This window comes from Dysidea avara, chromosome 7 (genome assembly GCF_963678975.1).
Source record: "Dysidea avara chromosome 7, odDysAvar1.4, whole genome shotgun sequence".
NCBI classification, from domain to species: Eukaryota; Metazoa; Porifera; class Demospongiae; order Dictyoceratida; family Dysideidae; genus Dysidea; species Dysidea avara.
In genome coordinates, this window is record NC_089278.1 from 32,898,051 (window position 1) to 32,911,624 (window position 13,574).

At 37.0% G+C, this 13,574-nt stretch overlaps 1 protein-coding gene across 1 annotated transcript in view; it reads right to left on the bottom strand.

Annotated features, from left to right (window-relative positions):
- LOC136261185 (uncharacterized) overlaps positions 1–13,574 on the bottom strand; it is a 149,807-nt gene that overhangs the window by 63,408 nt on the left and 72,825 nt on the right. The window contains exons 21-36 of the mRNA XM_066055159.1: positions 12,334–12,603; positions 12,172–12,280; positions 11,658–11,928; positions 11,559–11,598; positions 11,079–11,420; positions 10,103–10,426; positions 8,376–8,702; positions 6,894–7,211; positions 5,419–5,682; positions 5,092–5,361; positions 4,915–5,023; positions 3,045–3,315; positions 2,946–2,985; positions 2,222–2,563; positions 1,790–2,113; positions 298–624 (exon numbers count right to left, since the gene is read on the bottom strand). Of these exons, the coding sequence (XP_065911231.1) occupies positions 298–624; positions 1,790–2,113; positions 2,222–2,563; positions 2,946–2,985; positions 3,045–3,315; positions 4,915–5,023; positions 5,092–5,361; positions 5,419–5,682; positions 6,894–7,211; positions 8,376–8,702; positions 10,103–10,426; positions 11,079–11,420; positions 11,559–11,598; positions 11,658–11,928; positions 12,172–12,280; positions 12,334–12,603 (3,948 nt within the window). The remainder of the gene's footprint in view (positions 1–297; positions 625–1,789; positions 2,114–2,221; positions 2,564–2,945; positions 2,986–3,044; positions 3,316–4,914; positions 5,024–5,091; positions 5,362–5,418; positions 5,683–6,893; positions 7,212–8,375; positions 8,703–10,102; positions 10,427–11,078; positions 11,421–11,558; positions 11,599–11,657; positions 11,929–12,171; positions 12,281–12,333; positions 12,604–13,574) is intronic.

A 13,574-nucleotide genomic window follows, 5' to 3' on the forward strand; every position in this document is an offset into this window, starting at 1 on the left:
ACACAATAATTATTTTAGAGGCGCTTAGTACGCACAAAGGTGCTGGGCAACAATTTCATAGCTAGTTTGACTGATTCGCTTTAGTTTTAGGTGAATTTGTAATAGTCAAATGTGCATATTTTCATGAGGTACAAGGCCTGACCTAAAGTGTAGTAGTTATTTTAATTAAAAATAAGTAGCCTAGCTATGGTTTCTCCACAAAGTGAAGTGGGGTTGGGGGGTAAAAAACCTATCCTGGATCTGCCATTGATATTATGCTGGTACATGAATTAGTGACATTTCCAATTAATATGATACCTGGTACAACTCCAGTACATCTCACTCCAGCATCTTCACTATGACTACAAGATCTTGTAACATTAACTCCAAGATGACCACAACTGGCCAGTGTTGATTCACTACCAGAACATGTCACACTATTCAATAAAATGGGTCCTGGTCCTTGACCAAAGGAAGCTGATCCAATAGCTGTTCCTGATGATCCAAATCCCAGTTGTCTACACACTACACCAGCATCAGTATCATCCCATCCATCATCACACACTGTACCCCATTCACCATTGTAGTTCACCTCCACTCTACCTTCAGTGTGTAAACTGCCTCCTACCAGTCTAATGTAATTCTCTAGAAATAAAATAGTAAAACTGATGATTGTACCCCCAAAATGCAAAATCTAAAGCAACTCTGTGTGTACTGTACTTTAGGTGTTGTTTGTCTAGACTTAGCTATAACATGACATGTACAGGTGTACGAGGGTACAAATGCATTTTTATAAAACAATTTCAGGAACATAAAAATGTGTTGACAGATGGCTGCAAGGATATAGGGAATCATTTTAAAGAAGAAAATTATTGGTTATGAAATTAAAAAGGCAGTACACCAACACAAGTGTTTACATAAGTAAGATGATGCAATTTTATTTACAATCTGTTACAACTTGGAATTGTTTTATAATAGAGCTACATGTTTAGTAAAAGATTGCTAGTAGTATTATTAGCCTATATGCTTGAAGAGGTAATGCAATTCACTGAGCAAGTTGCAAATCAGCAGTGCTAGCCCATTGTGGGTCACAAGAAAACACAACAGTTTACTACAAGTTCTGTCAGCAAATACAGCACAAGTTTACAGCTCTTATAGTCTGGAACAGCTGATGAAGCCTGGCTGAAGTACTGTTAATAATTTGTATCCATTTGTTCCACTCTGACACTTTCTACCCATTACCTGGATGCAATCATTTGTGATAGAACCAACCTCGACAATAAAATTAATTTTATCTATAATCTTTATAGGCACTATCTAGGTCACTGGATACTCTTGAAGGTCATGGATATACCTCTATCTATGAGGTGAAATTTTGTACGTGTAACTACTGGTATAACACTCTTAAAATAGTGTAATTGCTTTATTTCATGCATTATTTTCAGCTTGGAGTTTTTGATAAGAAAGCTGACTTCTTTTTGTTTTTGTAACAGCAGATGATTGTACATGTCTACAAGTGAAATAGGTATTAATAATACTTGGCTATAACCCAAACAACTAGCTAGCTAGCTACCTGCAGGGTAACTGATCTATTAGAGTATCCTCACTTTTAGGAGCACTGGTGCAGTAGTAGGAAATAATGCTTCTCTACAACGTTAGGCATTTCATATAGTTAGATAGCTACCCATAGTTATAGCAGTATAACAATTTTCAAGAAAATATTTGCCAAGTTTTTACATGCAAAATTTATTTTATAATAAAAAAGCAACACATATATACGTATGCTTATAGATATGCTGCATCACCATACCGATGATTCCACTACAAATCACTCCAGCATCCTCTGAATGACTACAAGAACTAGTAATGTTTAGCCCAAGATGTAGACAATTGGTTATACTGGCTTCATTTCCAGAACATGTAACACTAGATAGCAAAATGGGTCCTGATCCTTGACCAAAACTAGCTGAATACACTGCTGTTCCTGATGATCCAAATCCCAGTTGTCTACACACTACACCAGCATCAGTATCATCCCATCCATCATCACACACTGTACCCCATTCACCATTGTAGTTCACCTCCACTCTACCTTCATTGTGTGAGCCACTTCCTACCAGTCTCACAGGTATATCTAGGTGACAAATTAATTCCTCAAATTGAAGCACATATAAAATGCCACACACCTCAAGCCACTGGTCATTAATGCATGCATACTTATACACAATCAAGTTATCCTTACCCTGGAATCCACTACACCTCACACCAACATCCTTATCATGTGTACAATCCTCTATTATCCCAACACCAGGATAGGTACACTCCACCAAGCTGGCTTCATTTCCATTACACATAACATTATCCAACCATATTGGATCACTCCCTCGTCCATATTGAGATGATGATGAGAAGAATGTGCTAGCACCTGAAAACCCAAGTGTCCTACAGACAACTTCAGTATTGTCAACGTTCCATCCATCACTACATATTGTTCCCCATACACCATTGTACAACACTTCTACTCTTCCTTCAGAATATGAACTACCACCAACTAGTCTGATTGTAGAGTCATTTAATATTACTCCTGTAATGTTGAAATTAGTAATGTGTAGTGCACATCAATTTAATGGAATATTGCAATACCCCAGCAGCATCACAGTACTGAGAGTCATGTTCATAACTTGATACATTGATTACACAATCACAGAAATCAATATGAAACAGTGTAGCTGCCTGTTTTATAAACTGTTTAAGGCAGTGTAATAATGAGGGCAAAAGCTAGTGCTATTACTGAAGGTTTCTTGTACGAGCATGTTCTGTATTGTTATTTATATTGTACTGTATTGTGACTACACAGCTACTAGATCTAATTTAGACACTTCTCACAGCACCAGTTGAAATAGATACAATAATTTCAATAATCAGTCTCTTAGGTATGTATATTATGGAACAATAGTTATACTTACCAATTGGAGGTGATATTCTGCTGGTACCAAAGAAAGGATACTATATGATAATCAGAGAACATAATATAAACACAGTTCACAATATAAAAATAAGCATACTTCACTAGTGTGAGCTGCAGAGTATGCTCTGATAAAATAATAGTATGTCTGTTCCTTGTGTAGTGGAGCATTATAAAAATGTCTTCCAGTAACTGGATCAATAGTGTCACTACCACTACCAATAGTGACCAATGGGAGGGACCTGTTGTATGTCACAGAGGCAGTGACATAATATGGGTGATCATTATCTTGACCAATTGGTAACAGTTCCATGTCCTCTATATCCTCTGTATCTTCCAGTGATTCTGAGCTTATCACAATCAAGTAGTGGCTATGTGAAAAGAGATCATAAGCACACTATTATATACATACACAAAAAAATTGGAATTTTCAACTAGAGTAGGGACCATAGTACATCAATAAAAAGTACTGAAACAAGTTGGAGTAGTCCATGATATTAAATCACCGTAAAACAATAAGAAGTGTTATATCCCTACTGTGTTCAAGATACCAAAATGGAAATGCACAGTAGGAATATAATACTTCTTATTGTTTTACTGTGATTTAATATCATGGACTACTCCAACTTGTTTCAGTACTTTTACTGAAGTGCTATGGTCCCTGCTCTAGTTGAAAATTCCAAAATTTATTGTGTACTTGTTTGTTAACTTTTTTGTACATAATTATTATGACTGGTGAACCCACGCATACCACATCTGAAATGGCACCGTGTGGCCCAGCTATATTAATAATTGTCTGAAAAGTGAAGTATCCATTACTCTTTGTGGTCAGCTATGTTCAACCCATTGCACAACATTTTGAGTCAACAACCCTTCAAAAAGCACCTCTACAATCCCCACATACCAAAAGAAATGGCGCCGTGCGCCCCAGGTGTATCAATTATCATCTGGCTGAAAGTGAAGTATCCAATACGCTTCGTTTTTGGCTATGTTCAACTCAATACACAGCAGTACGAATCAAGAACTGTATGAAAAGCACCTCTGCTAACAAAATAGCTACTATGAAAAATACGGATGGTTTCCATTATGAAGAGAAGCCATCATGTGTTACCACCAAATTGACACTTTTCACTGTCAGCAAAGATGAATGGGACACAAAGGAGGACACTGGTAAGTCCATGAAGAATTCATTGTATGTACTGCGGTATGTCAAAAGGCACCTCTCGGGCTGAAGCAACGTCGAACAGTGAAAAATCAAGCCCGTAGCTAAGCCGTTATCGAGTTACTCTTTTCTGAAGGCATCAGTCAGTCAGTTACTTAGTCAGTCAGTAGAAAATTCCATCAAATAAATTTTTAAATTCCACCAAATAATTTTTTAAAATTCCATAGCAACTTGTCAAAAGCGTTTCGGGTCAATCTAAAAGCTTTTTGGGCTTAGTTTTACCAAACCAATACTGCCTCATCATCGTCAAGAAAATTGAGGCTGTTTTTTGGGTGATCTTATTTTGTGGGCCGCTCCTACTCCTTTGTGATCCCTACTATACAGTACGATTAGAAGTCCAAAGCCAGACTGATTGGGAATGATCTTACAGCTCTACATTTGACCAGACCACTTAAGATACTCTAATAGTGCAGTCAGTAATACCCTAATATACCAGTCATATTATTCTATTATTCTATTTCTATCTATCCCACTAGTATAGCATCAAAAAATATTTTCTATAGTAAAAAATGTGCACATTTTAAAGGGACAATAGCATGTATATTGCAACAAAGTATAGTTCCAGAAATTTGTGCTAGCAATTCAGCCTTAAATGATTCTTCCGTCTGTAGTTTACACTGTGCATGTTATTGAATATTCAATGTAGTCTATTTTAACTGATTCATCTCTTGTAACTTTCAAATACAATGTACTACTATATATTGTTCAGTTGTGTACATAATGATATAAACCAACATAATATACTTACCTTATAGGGCCATCTCTTTCGTCAATTATTGGAAGAGAAACACTTATTGTGTTTGTTGATGGATTAGAGCTGATTTGTCTTAAAACAACATCAGGACTGAATGAAGGTGCTACAAAAGTAAATACAAAAGTAAAATTATGTAATGATAAAATAATTATGTAATGCTGTTGTTCTTACCATTGACAACTAATGTACCATATGAGTCTGATGTCAACTGTTTTTGTATTAATGTCACAGTACAATTATATATCCCCTGGTGTTGTGGTAATACTCTACTGATAGTGAGAGTACTCTTTACACTGTTATTGGATGTTTGTAGTAGAGAACCATTGTGGTACCAGGCAAAAGACAGGTTACCAAATCCAGTAGCTGAGCAAATGAATTGAACACTTCCAAACACTTCACCAGTAGTGATGTTAGGTGTAACTGAAACAGCTGGTGGTGATACTGAGTAGAGAAATATAAAAGTCTACAACTATAATGTACACACACCTAACTCCCTACCTGTGACATTAAGTGAAGCATAATCAGATGTCACCTGCCCAAACCTGTTCTCCACGATACACCGATAGTTACCACTGTCTTCTTCTCTTACTCCTGATATTACTAGTGTATGGGTTGTACTGAGAGGTAATTGTGATCCTTGTCTTTGCCATGAGTATGATAAACCTTCTCCTTCAGCAAGACAAGTAAATGTCACACTTTCATCACCAGTAAGAATCCCAACTGTTTGATTTTGAGGTGGTGATGTGATAACTGGTACACCTCCTGTATGGAATAACCATGTACGTGAGCAACAAGATAATAATTTTGTGATCATTAAGGTTATGGCTTAAAATGTATACAAAGAATTTGCCAAATGAATAATTGTATAACATTCCATCTGTTATAACATGTGTCTTATTATTGAATGCTTCAGTTATGTTCAGTTATGGTGATATCATCTAGTCATATAAATTAATAAACTTTAATGTCCTGCTTGTAAAGTATAATTACTTCTTGTGGTTTATGCATCATGAAGATGCTGTGAGTGTGTAGCAGAAAGCTTTTAATACTGCTAATTATCCAGTCCTTTACCTAACAAACTACACCCGTAAGGAGTAGGTAAAAACAGTGGATCCAGGGACCAAGGACCTGGGACCCGCGGAATCCACCTCTGCTCGGAATTTTATACACTTCATAGTATTTTATACTTGTACTAGGTACCTTTGCAAGTAGTCTTGCATGGCCAATCCACTTTCCCCCCTCGCGGCATCTCACACGATGTTTACACCAATTAGAAATTGTAAGCGCCTCTGAAAAAGTGTCTGAAGCTGACTGCATTTATAGACCACTTGCCTGCTGCACAGTAAACATGCTAGTATATTATGCTGCCTAGCTACTAGAGTAGTTTAGGAACATTGTGCAAATGCACCATGACGTATGAAGAACTGCTGGAACTTGCTTAGCTAGTAATTGCTTGTCTGCTGCACAATGAGCATGCTAGTCTATTATGTCACCTAGCTACTAAAGTTTAGAAACATTGTGTAAACAAATACTCTGGTGAAATAGTGAGTGACCTATAATAAATGCAGTCAGCTTCAGACACTTTTTCAGGGGTGCTCATAATTTCTAATTGGTGTAAACATCATGTGAGACCGAGGTGAGAGACGCTGTGAGGGGGAAAAGTGGATTTGCCATGCAAGACTACTTGCATAGGTACCTAGTACAAGTATAGAATACTGTGAAGTGTATAAAATTCCAAGAAGAGTTGAATTTCTGTGGGTCTTCAGGTCCCAGGTCGGGTCCATTGTTTTTACCCACCCAGCTGCATGGCTCATACAAAAGTCCTGAAACAATTTATAAACAAACTTTGTAGGCAAATAATTGGCACTAGTGACACATGCTTATATGTAGTTGAAATAATTTGTGAAATAGTTTATTTATTTTATTTATGTTAAAGAAATTATTTTATGTTAAAGAGAAAGGTATAGTCTTACCAAAACATCTCACTCCAGCGAAAGCTGACAGTTGATCACAGTTACCCATTACTCCAATGCCATTGTGTGGACACTGAGAGAGATGAGATTCATTTCCCACACAACCAACTCCACTTAGCCACAATGTTTCACTATCATTATTAGTCACTTGGTAAGCTGTACCATTAGTTCCCAAATGTGTCTCTTGACAAACCACAGTAGCATCAAATGTGTCCCAGTCATTAGCACACACTAATCCCCATATACCATCAATGAACACTTCCACTTTTCCTTGTCTAACAGTATGTAGTCCTGTGTGGTTGATTCTGACTGGTAACACTAGAAAATTATAACACACAAAAATAACTACATAACGTACCCTGAATAGCAGGACAGTCTAGTGACTAAAATGATTTGCTGGAGATACACATAAGTAAAACTAGTATTTAGGACGTAGATATTTCATTACACAACAGTGTGATATTTTCCTTACCACCACATGGATGATATAAACCATATGCATGCTTTGATACATGAATAAGTGACATTTTCAATTAATATGTTTTTTTCATCTGACGCTGTGATTTAAGCGCACTAAATGTAGCCTTGATATACTACACATAAGGTTGGCAGCCTTAGGAACATATCATGTACCCTCACTACTTAGCCTTATTAACCATTAAGCTTGTTGAAAAAAATGGAGTTGCACCATGCTTCCGTCAGTCCAGGCAAGTGGCCTATTTCCAGTATTTAAGGCTGCCTATGAGCAGAACATATATGTGACTGGATCAGGTCTTACACCCATGTCAGCAGATTCGATTTTTTTCACCAAGAACACTAAGCTACATGAATAAACTGTCTCAGCTAGACTTGAGTGGTTTGCTTTTGCTGGCTGCTTTTCCCAAGCCCAGTGGTGATCCATACTTGTGGTGTGGGGCCTTAATGAAGCTCTGGTCAGCCTGGGGATGACTGTATGTGGCTGTACAGTTCTGTGGTGTTGAATAAAAACCTGTGCTGTGAGTTTCCTTTCATTGAAGCCTGTTTTGTGACCTGAATGGCCCATAACTTGGTCTAATTCATCCTTAGCCTTCCTTTTCAATTTTTTGAACAGCCTCTTGCCCTGAGCTCACCTGATACAGTCAACTTTGGTTTAAAATCTATCTAAAATGGTAGGAAACTTAGCTGTTAGCTACTTACACAGTGGATGTTCTGGAAGGTAAGGAATTGTTGTAAAACGTGTGAAAATTTGGTACACATAACTTCTACCATTGGCGAGCTACAACACACTTAATACTTAAAACTGGCATTTCTTAATACTTGTAAATAGGCGATGAGACCGGTTTTCCCAAACTGGGTCACATATACATAGCAAATTGTAATGATATCTTTCCTAATTGGTAATTAATGACTGGGTGCACATTTTGTCAGACAATTTTCCATCTAGCAGCCGCACTATTCTTTATTTTCATGCTTTGAGTAGGATCCGCAGGTGTGAATGTATACCTGGTACAACTCCAGTACATCTCACTCCAGCATCTCTACTATGACTACAAAATCTTGTAACATTAACTCCAAGATGACCACAACTGGCTAGTGTTGATTCATTACCAGAACATGTCACACTATCCAATAAGATGGGTCCTGATCCTTGACCAAAACTAGCTGAATACACTGTTGTTCCTGATGATCCAAATCCCAGTTGTCTACACACCACACCAGCATCAGTATCATCCCATCCATCATCACACACTGTACCCCATTCACCATTGTAGTTCACCTCCACTCTACCTTCATTGTGTGAACTGCCTCCTACCAGTCTGATGTCATTCTCTAGAAATAAAATAGTAAAACTGATGACTGTACCCCCAAAATTTAAAATCTAAGCAACTGTGTGTACTGTAGGTTGCTATTTATTAATGCTTTACTGCAAAGGTCTGTAGGACACCTGGTCCTACAGCCTGCTCAAAGACTTTAGCTACTTAAGGTGTGTTTGAAAAGTTGGAGAAAGGAGAAAAAATCCATGACTGGACCTAGGTAGCCTCGAACCTGCAGCCATCCGATATACGCTCGAACGCTTACAGGAGTCTACCAGGTGGTAAGGATGTTTTCTCCTTGTTATTTTTCATGTAATTATATCCATAGGAATACTAGAAAGTAACTCATTATCTCTAAGTACCCCAAGTGGAACCAAATGGACACTAGTTTATTTATTAATGCTTTACAGCACAAGTGCTGAAAGTACGCCAATCCCATCTAGCACAAGCGTTTATGTAAGTAGGATGATGCAATCACTCAACTACTTAGAGACTAAAGTTTGTTTATTTACAATCTGTTACAAGTTGGAATTGTTTTATAATAAAGTTACATGTATGGGAAGATTAGTAAAAGATTATTAATAGCCTTATTAGCCTGTATATGCTTGAAGAGGTAATGCAATGCACTAAGCAAGCTCCAAATCAGCAGTGTTAGCTTATTGTGGGCCACAAGAAAACACTATAGTTCACTACAAGTTCTGTCAGCAAATACAGCACAAGTTTACAGCTCCTATAGTCTGGAATAGCTGAATGAAGCCGGGCTGAAGAACTAGCTGTTAACAATTTGCATCCATTTTGTTCCCAATCTGCCACTTTCCACCCATTAACTGCTCGGATGCAATCATTCGTGATAGAGCCAACCTCGACAATAAATTTATCTATAATGGTGAAAATCTTTATAGGAATTTTCTTGGCCACTGGATACTGTTGAAGGTCATGGATACCTCTATCTGTGAGGTGAAATCTTGTCTGGTGAGCTATAACACTCTTAAAATAGTGTAATTGCTTATCTTCGTGCATTTATTTTTAGCTTAGAGTTTTTAATAACAAATTTGACTTCTCTTTTTCATAACAGCAGATGATCGCACATGTTTACAAGTGAAATAGGTAATAATACTTGCCTACAGCTCAAACAACTAGCCAGGTACATGCAGGGTAAGAGTATCCTAATTTTTAGGAGTACTGGTGCAGTAGTAGGAAAATAATGCTTCTCTACAATGTTAATATTTGAGGTGTAAAGGTAGTAATGGAAACTATGAATCTTAAAGGAATAACATAGTTAGATAGCTACCTAGTTATAGCAGTATAAAAACTTTAAGGTAAAAAATTTGGTACAGTTTTTAAATATGAAATTTATTTAAAACAAAAAAGCAACACATATTATGCATATGTTTATAGATATGCTGTACTACCAACCAATATTTCCACTACAAATCACTCCAGCATCCTCTGAATGACTACAAGAACTAGTAACATTTAGTCCAAGATGTACACAATTGGTTATACTAGGTTCATTTCCAGAACATGTAACACTAGATAGCAAAATGGATTCTGATCCTTGACCAAAAGAAGCTGATCCAATGGCTGTTCCTGATGATCCAAATCCTAGTTGTCTACACACCACACCAGCATCAGTATCATCCCATCCATCATCACACACTGTACCCCATTCACCATTGTAGTTTACCTCCACTCTACCCTCATTGCATGAACTACCTCCTACCAGTCTTACAGGTATATCTAGGTGACAAATTAAATACTTGAATTAAAACAAACATCGAGTGCTACATAGTTAAAGTCAGAGCACTATACGCATCAAGCCAATGTTGGTCAATCAACACATGCCCATGGACACTTATCAAGACACACGGTAGCGCATCGTGCTACCAAGAACGCCAGCATGCCACACTGTGAGTATGTTTACATGAAGAAACAAAACACAATTTTTGCGCATACATTGCTCCGTGCTCCCTTTCGAATTTGAATCATTTTATACTGCACCCCACATACCAGATTTGAGCAAGATTGCTTAATGCAGTGGTGAAATATGAACCTTCAAAATTCGACTTAATTTCTTTCTTTGTTTAAAGGGCTTATCACATTTTGTATGAAAAACCAAGATACTCTAATAGCAAGTGTTAATAATAGTGGGGAGGAGGTCATAAAATGGCTACAATGATGTTGATGATAATAAATTTTATTAATGCACAAAGGCCATTATTAAAATTTATTATCATCCACATCATTGCAGCCATTTCATGGCTGCCACTTTTGATTTCACAACTTTTATCACCCAGGATTTTTGAGGACTGCACCCTTTTTATATTGCTTAGCTGTTTTAGCGTAGTTTCATATTCATATTTAAATTAAGACAAATTGTATATATTCTTACCCTGGAATCCACTACACCTCACACCAACATCCTTATCATGTGTACAATCTCTTATTATGCCAACACCAGGATAGATACACTCCACCAAGCTGGCTTCATTTCCATTACACATAACATTATCCAACCATACTGAACCACTCCCTTGTCCATATTGAGATGATGATGAGAAGAATGTACTAGCACCTGAAAACCCAAGTGTCCTACAGACAACTTCAGCATTGACATTGTTCCATCCATCACTACATATTGTTCCCCATACACCATTGTACAACACTTCTACTCTTCCTTCAGAATATGAACTACCACCCACTAGTCTGATTGTAGAGTCATTCAATAATATTCCTGTAAAGTTTAATAACACAGAATTACTTTTACTATCAGCTATATTCAGGAGTAAAGTCTTATATGGTGATGCTTAGTTTGTTGTACACACACACCTAAACATTCATTTGTACAGTTGAAAATAGCTCAAGAACTTACTAATTTGAGAGGATAGCTTGCTAGTACCAAAGAAAGGTTTCTAAATTTGAAATACCAAACTAATACATATGTTCACAGTTTACTACCAAATGCACTTACTTCACTAGTATGAGCTGCAGAGTATGCTCTGATGAAATAATAGTATGTCTGTTCCTTGTGTAGTGGAGCATTATAAAAATGTCTTCCAGTAACTGGATCAATAGTGTCACTACCACTACCAATAGTGACCAATGGGAGGGATATGTTGTATGTCACAGAGGCAGTGACATAGTATGGGTGATCATTATCTTGACCAATTGGTAACAGTTCCATGTCCTCTATATCCTCTGTATCTTCCAGTGATTCTGAGCTTATCACAATCAAGTAGTGGCTAAACATTGAAAAACTAATATTATGCAGATAGATCCAGTATTAAGGTATTCTACATGCACTTAAGTGATGAAAGGTGTCACATTAAGAATGAATATAGGTCTAAATTAAGTGCCATATATATAGAGAACATTAAGAGTGTGCTAAATCCTAGTGTATAATGCTTGAGTAGTTTATTCCAGTAATAGTGATTCAGGTTACTACATTATTGATGAAGCAGCAAGTTGATGTTTAGCATACTCACCTTATGGGACCATCGTCATCATCAATTATTGGAAGAGAAACACTTATTGTGTTTGTTGATGGATTAGAACTGATTTGTCTTAAAACAACATCAGCACTGAAGGAGGGTGCTAAGAAGACAGCATTATGTTGTAAATATTATACATAAAATTATAGAACTTACCATTGACAAGCAATGTAGCATATGTATCTGATCTCAACTGCCTATATGATGATGATACAGTGCATTTATATATCCCCTGGTGTTGTGGTAATACTCTACTGATAGTAAGAGTACTCTCTATACTGTTATTGGATGTTTGTAGTAGAGAACCATTGTGGTACCAGGCAAAAGACAGGTCTCCAAATCCAGTGGCCGAGCAAACGAATTGAACACTTCTAAACACTTCACCAGTAGTGATGTTAGGTGTAATCAAAACAGCTGGTGGTAATACTAACCAAAAAAAAAGTTATATAATTCACCAACTTCATTGCAAATAGAGTGCATATTTCAAAAACAATAATGGCAAATCAGAGGCGATGGCACAGACAGTTGTATTAAATTTTGCCAACTGGTTTTCAACTCCAAAGTAGAAATATAGCTGCCTTAACTATATGCAAAGTCATAAACATCACCAACTCTATCTGATACAGTGGAGAGCAGATTTATACATTCGAAAAGATGGAGGCTACAATGTCAAGAAATGGATAGTAAAACCATTATTAAATATTGGGATGGAAACAATCCCTAACTATAGCTGTTTCATGTTCACTTGAGCATCTACAAAAAAACAGTATATCAAAGAAGTGAACACATGCGCACTCCCAATGCTTTATACCATGTTTTCATGTTGTAAGTTTGTATGGCCTAATTGTCCATAATAACAACATGGGATATTTTTAAGCTTCATAAGTCACTTGTACTTTCCTCGTATCAAAGCACTGCTTTTGATAAACAGTCCCAGCATTTAAAGGGCTTCACTAGATGTAACAGGAGCTATTGACAAGAAACGAGGGCCCAGGAGAATATGAATCAAGGAGTAAGGGATCATCCACGTTTCTCAAAGAACTGACCTGTCTTATATTAGGTGAGTGACTTAGTATGGATATTAAGTCTATATCATGTACCACGGTAGTGGTACATAATAGGGATCAGGCAGAAATTTTTCAAAACACTCTAATAGAACGCACGCCAAAAGCAGCCTTCCGGGCTTTAGATTTTATTTCTAAAACATTCTAGACCTTTCTTTTGTGTTTACAACACTAGCCAACAAGTATTAAAAGTAAGGGAAATGGTTTTAGGTGTTTTTTAAAATTTTGAAAATGGTTAGATTCTCCATCTTCTTCTTTCTTTCTTCTTTCTTCTTTCTTTCTTGTTTCGCGCGCCTACAGCTCGTAGGAAGTAGATATTAGCCCTAAAAACGT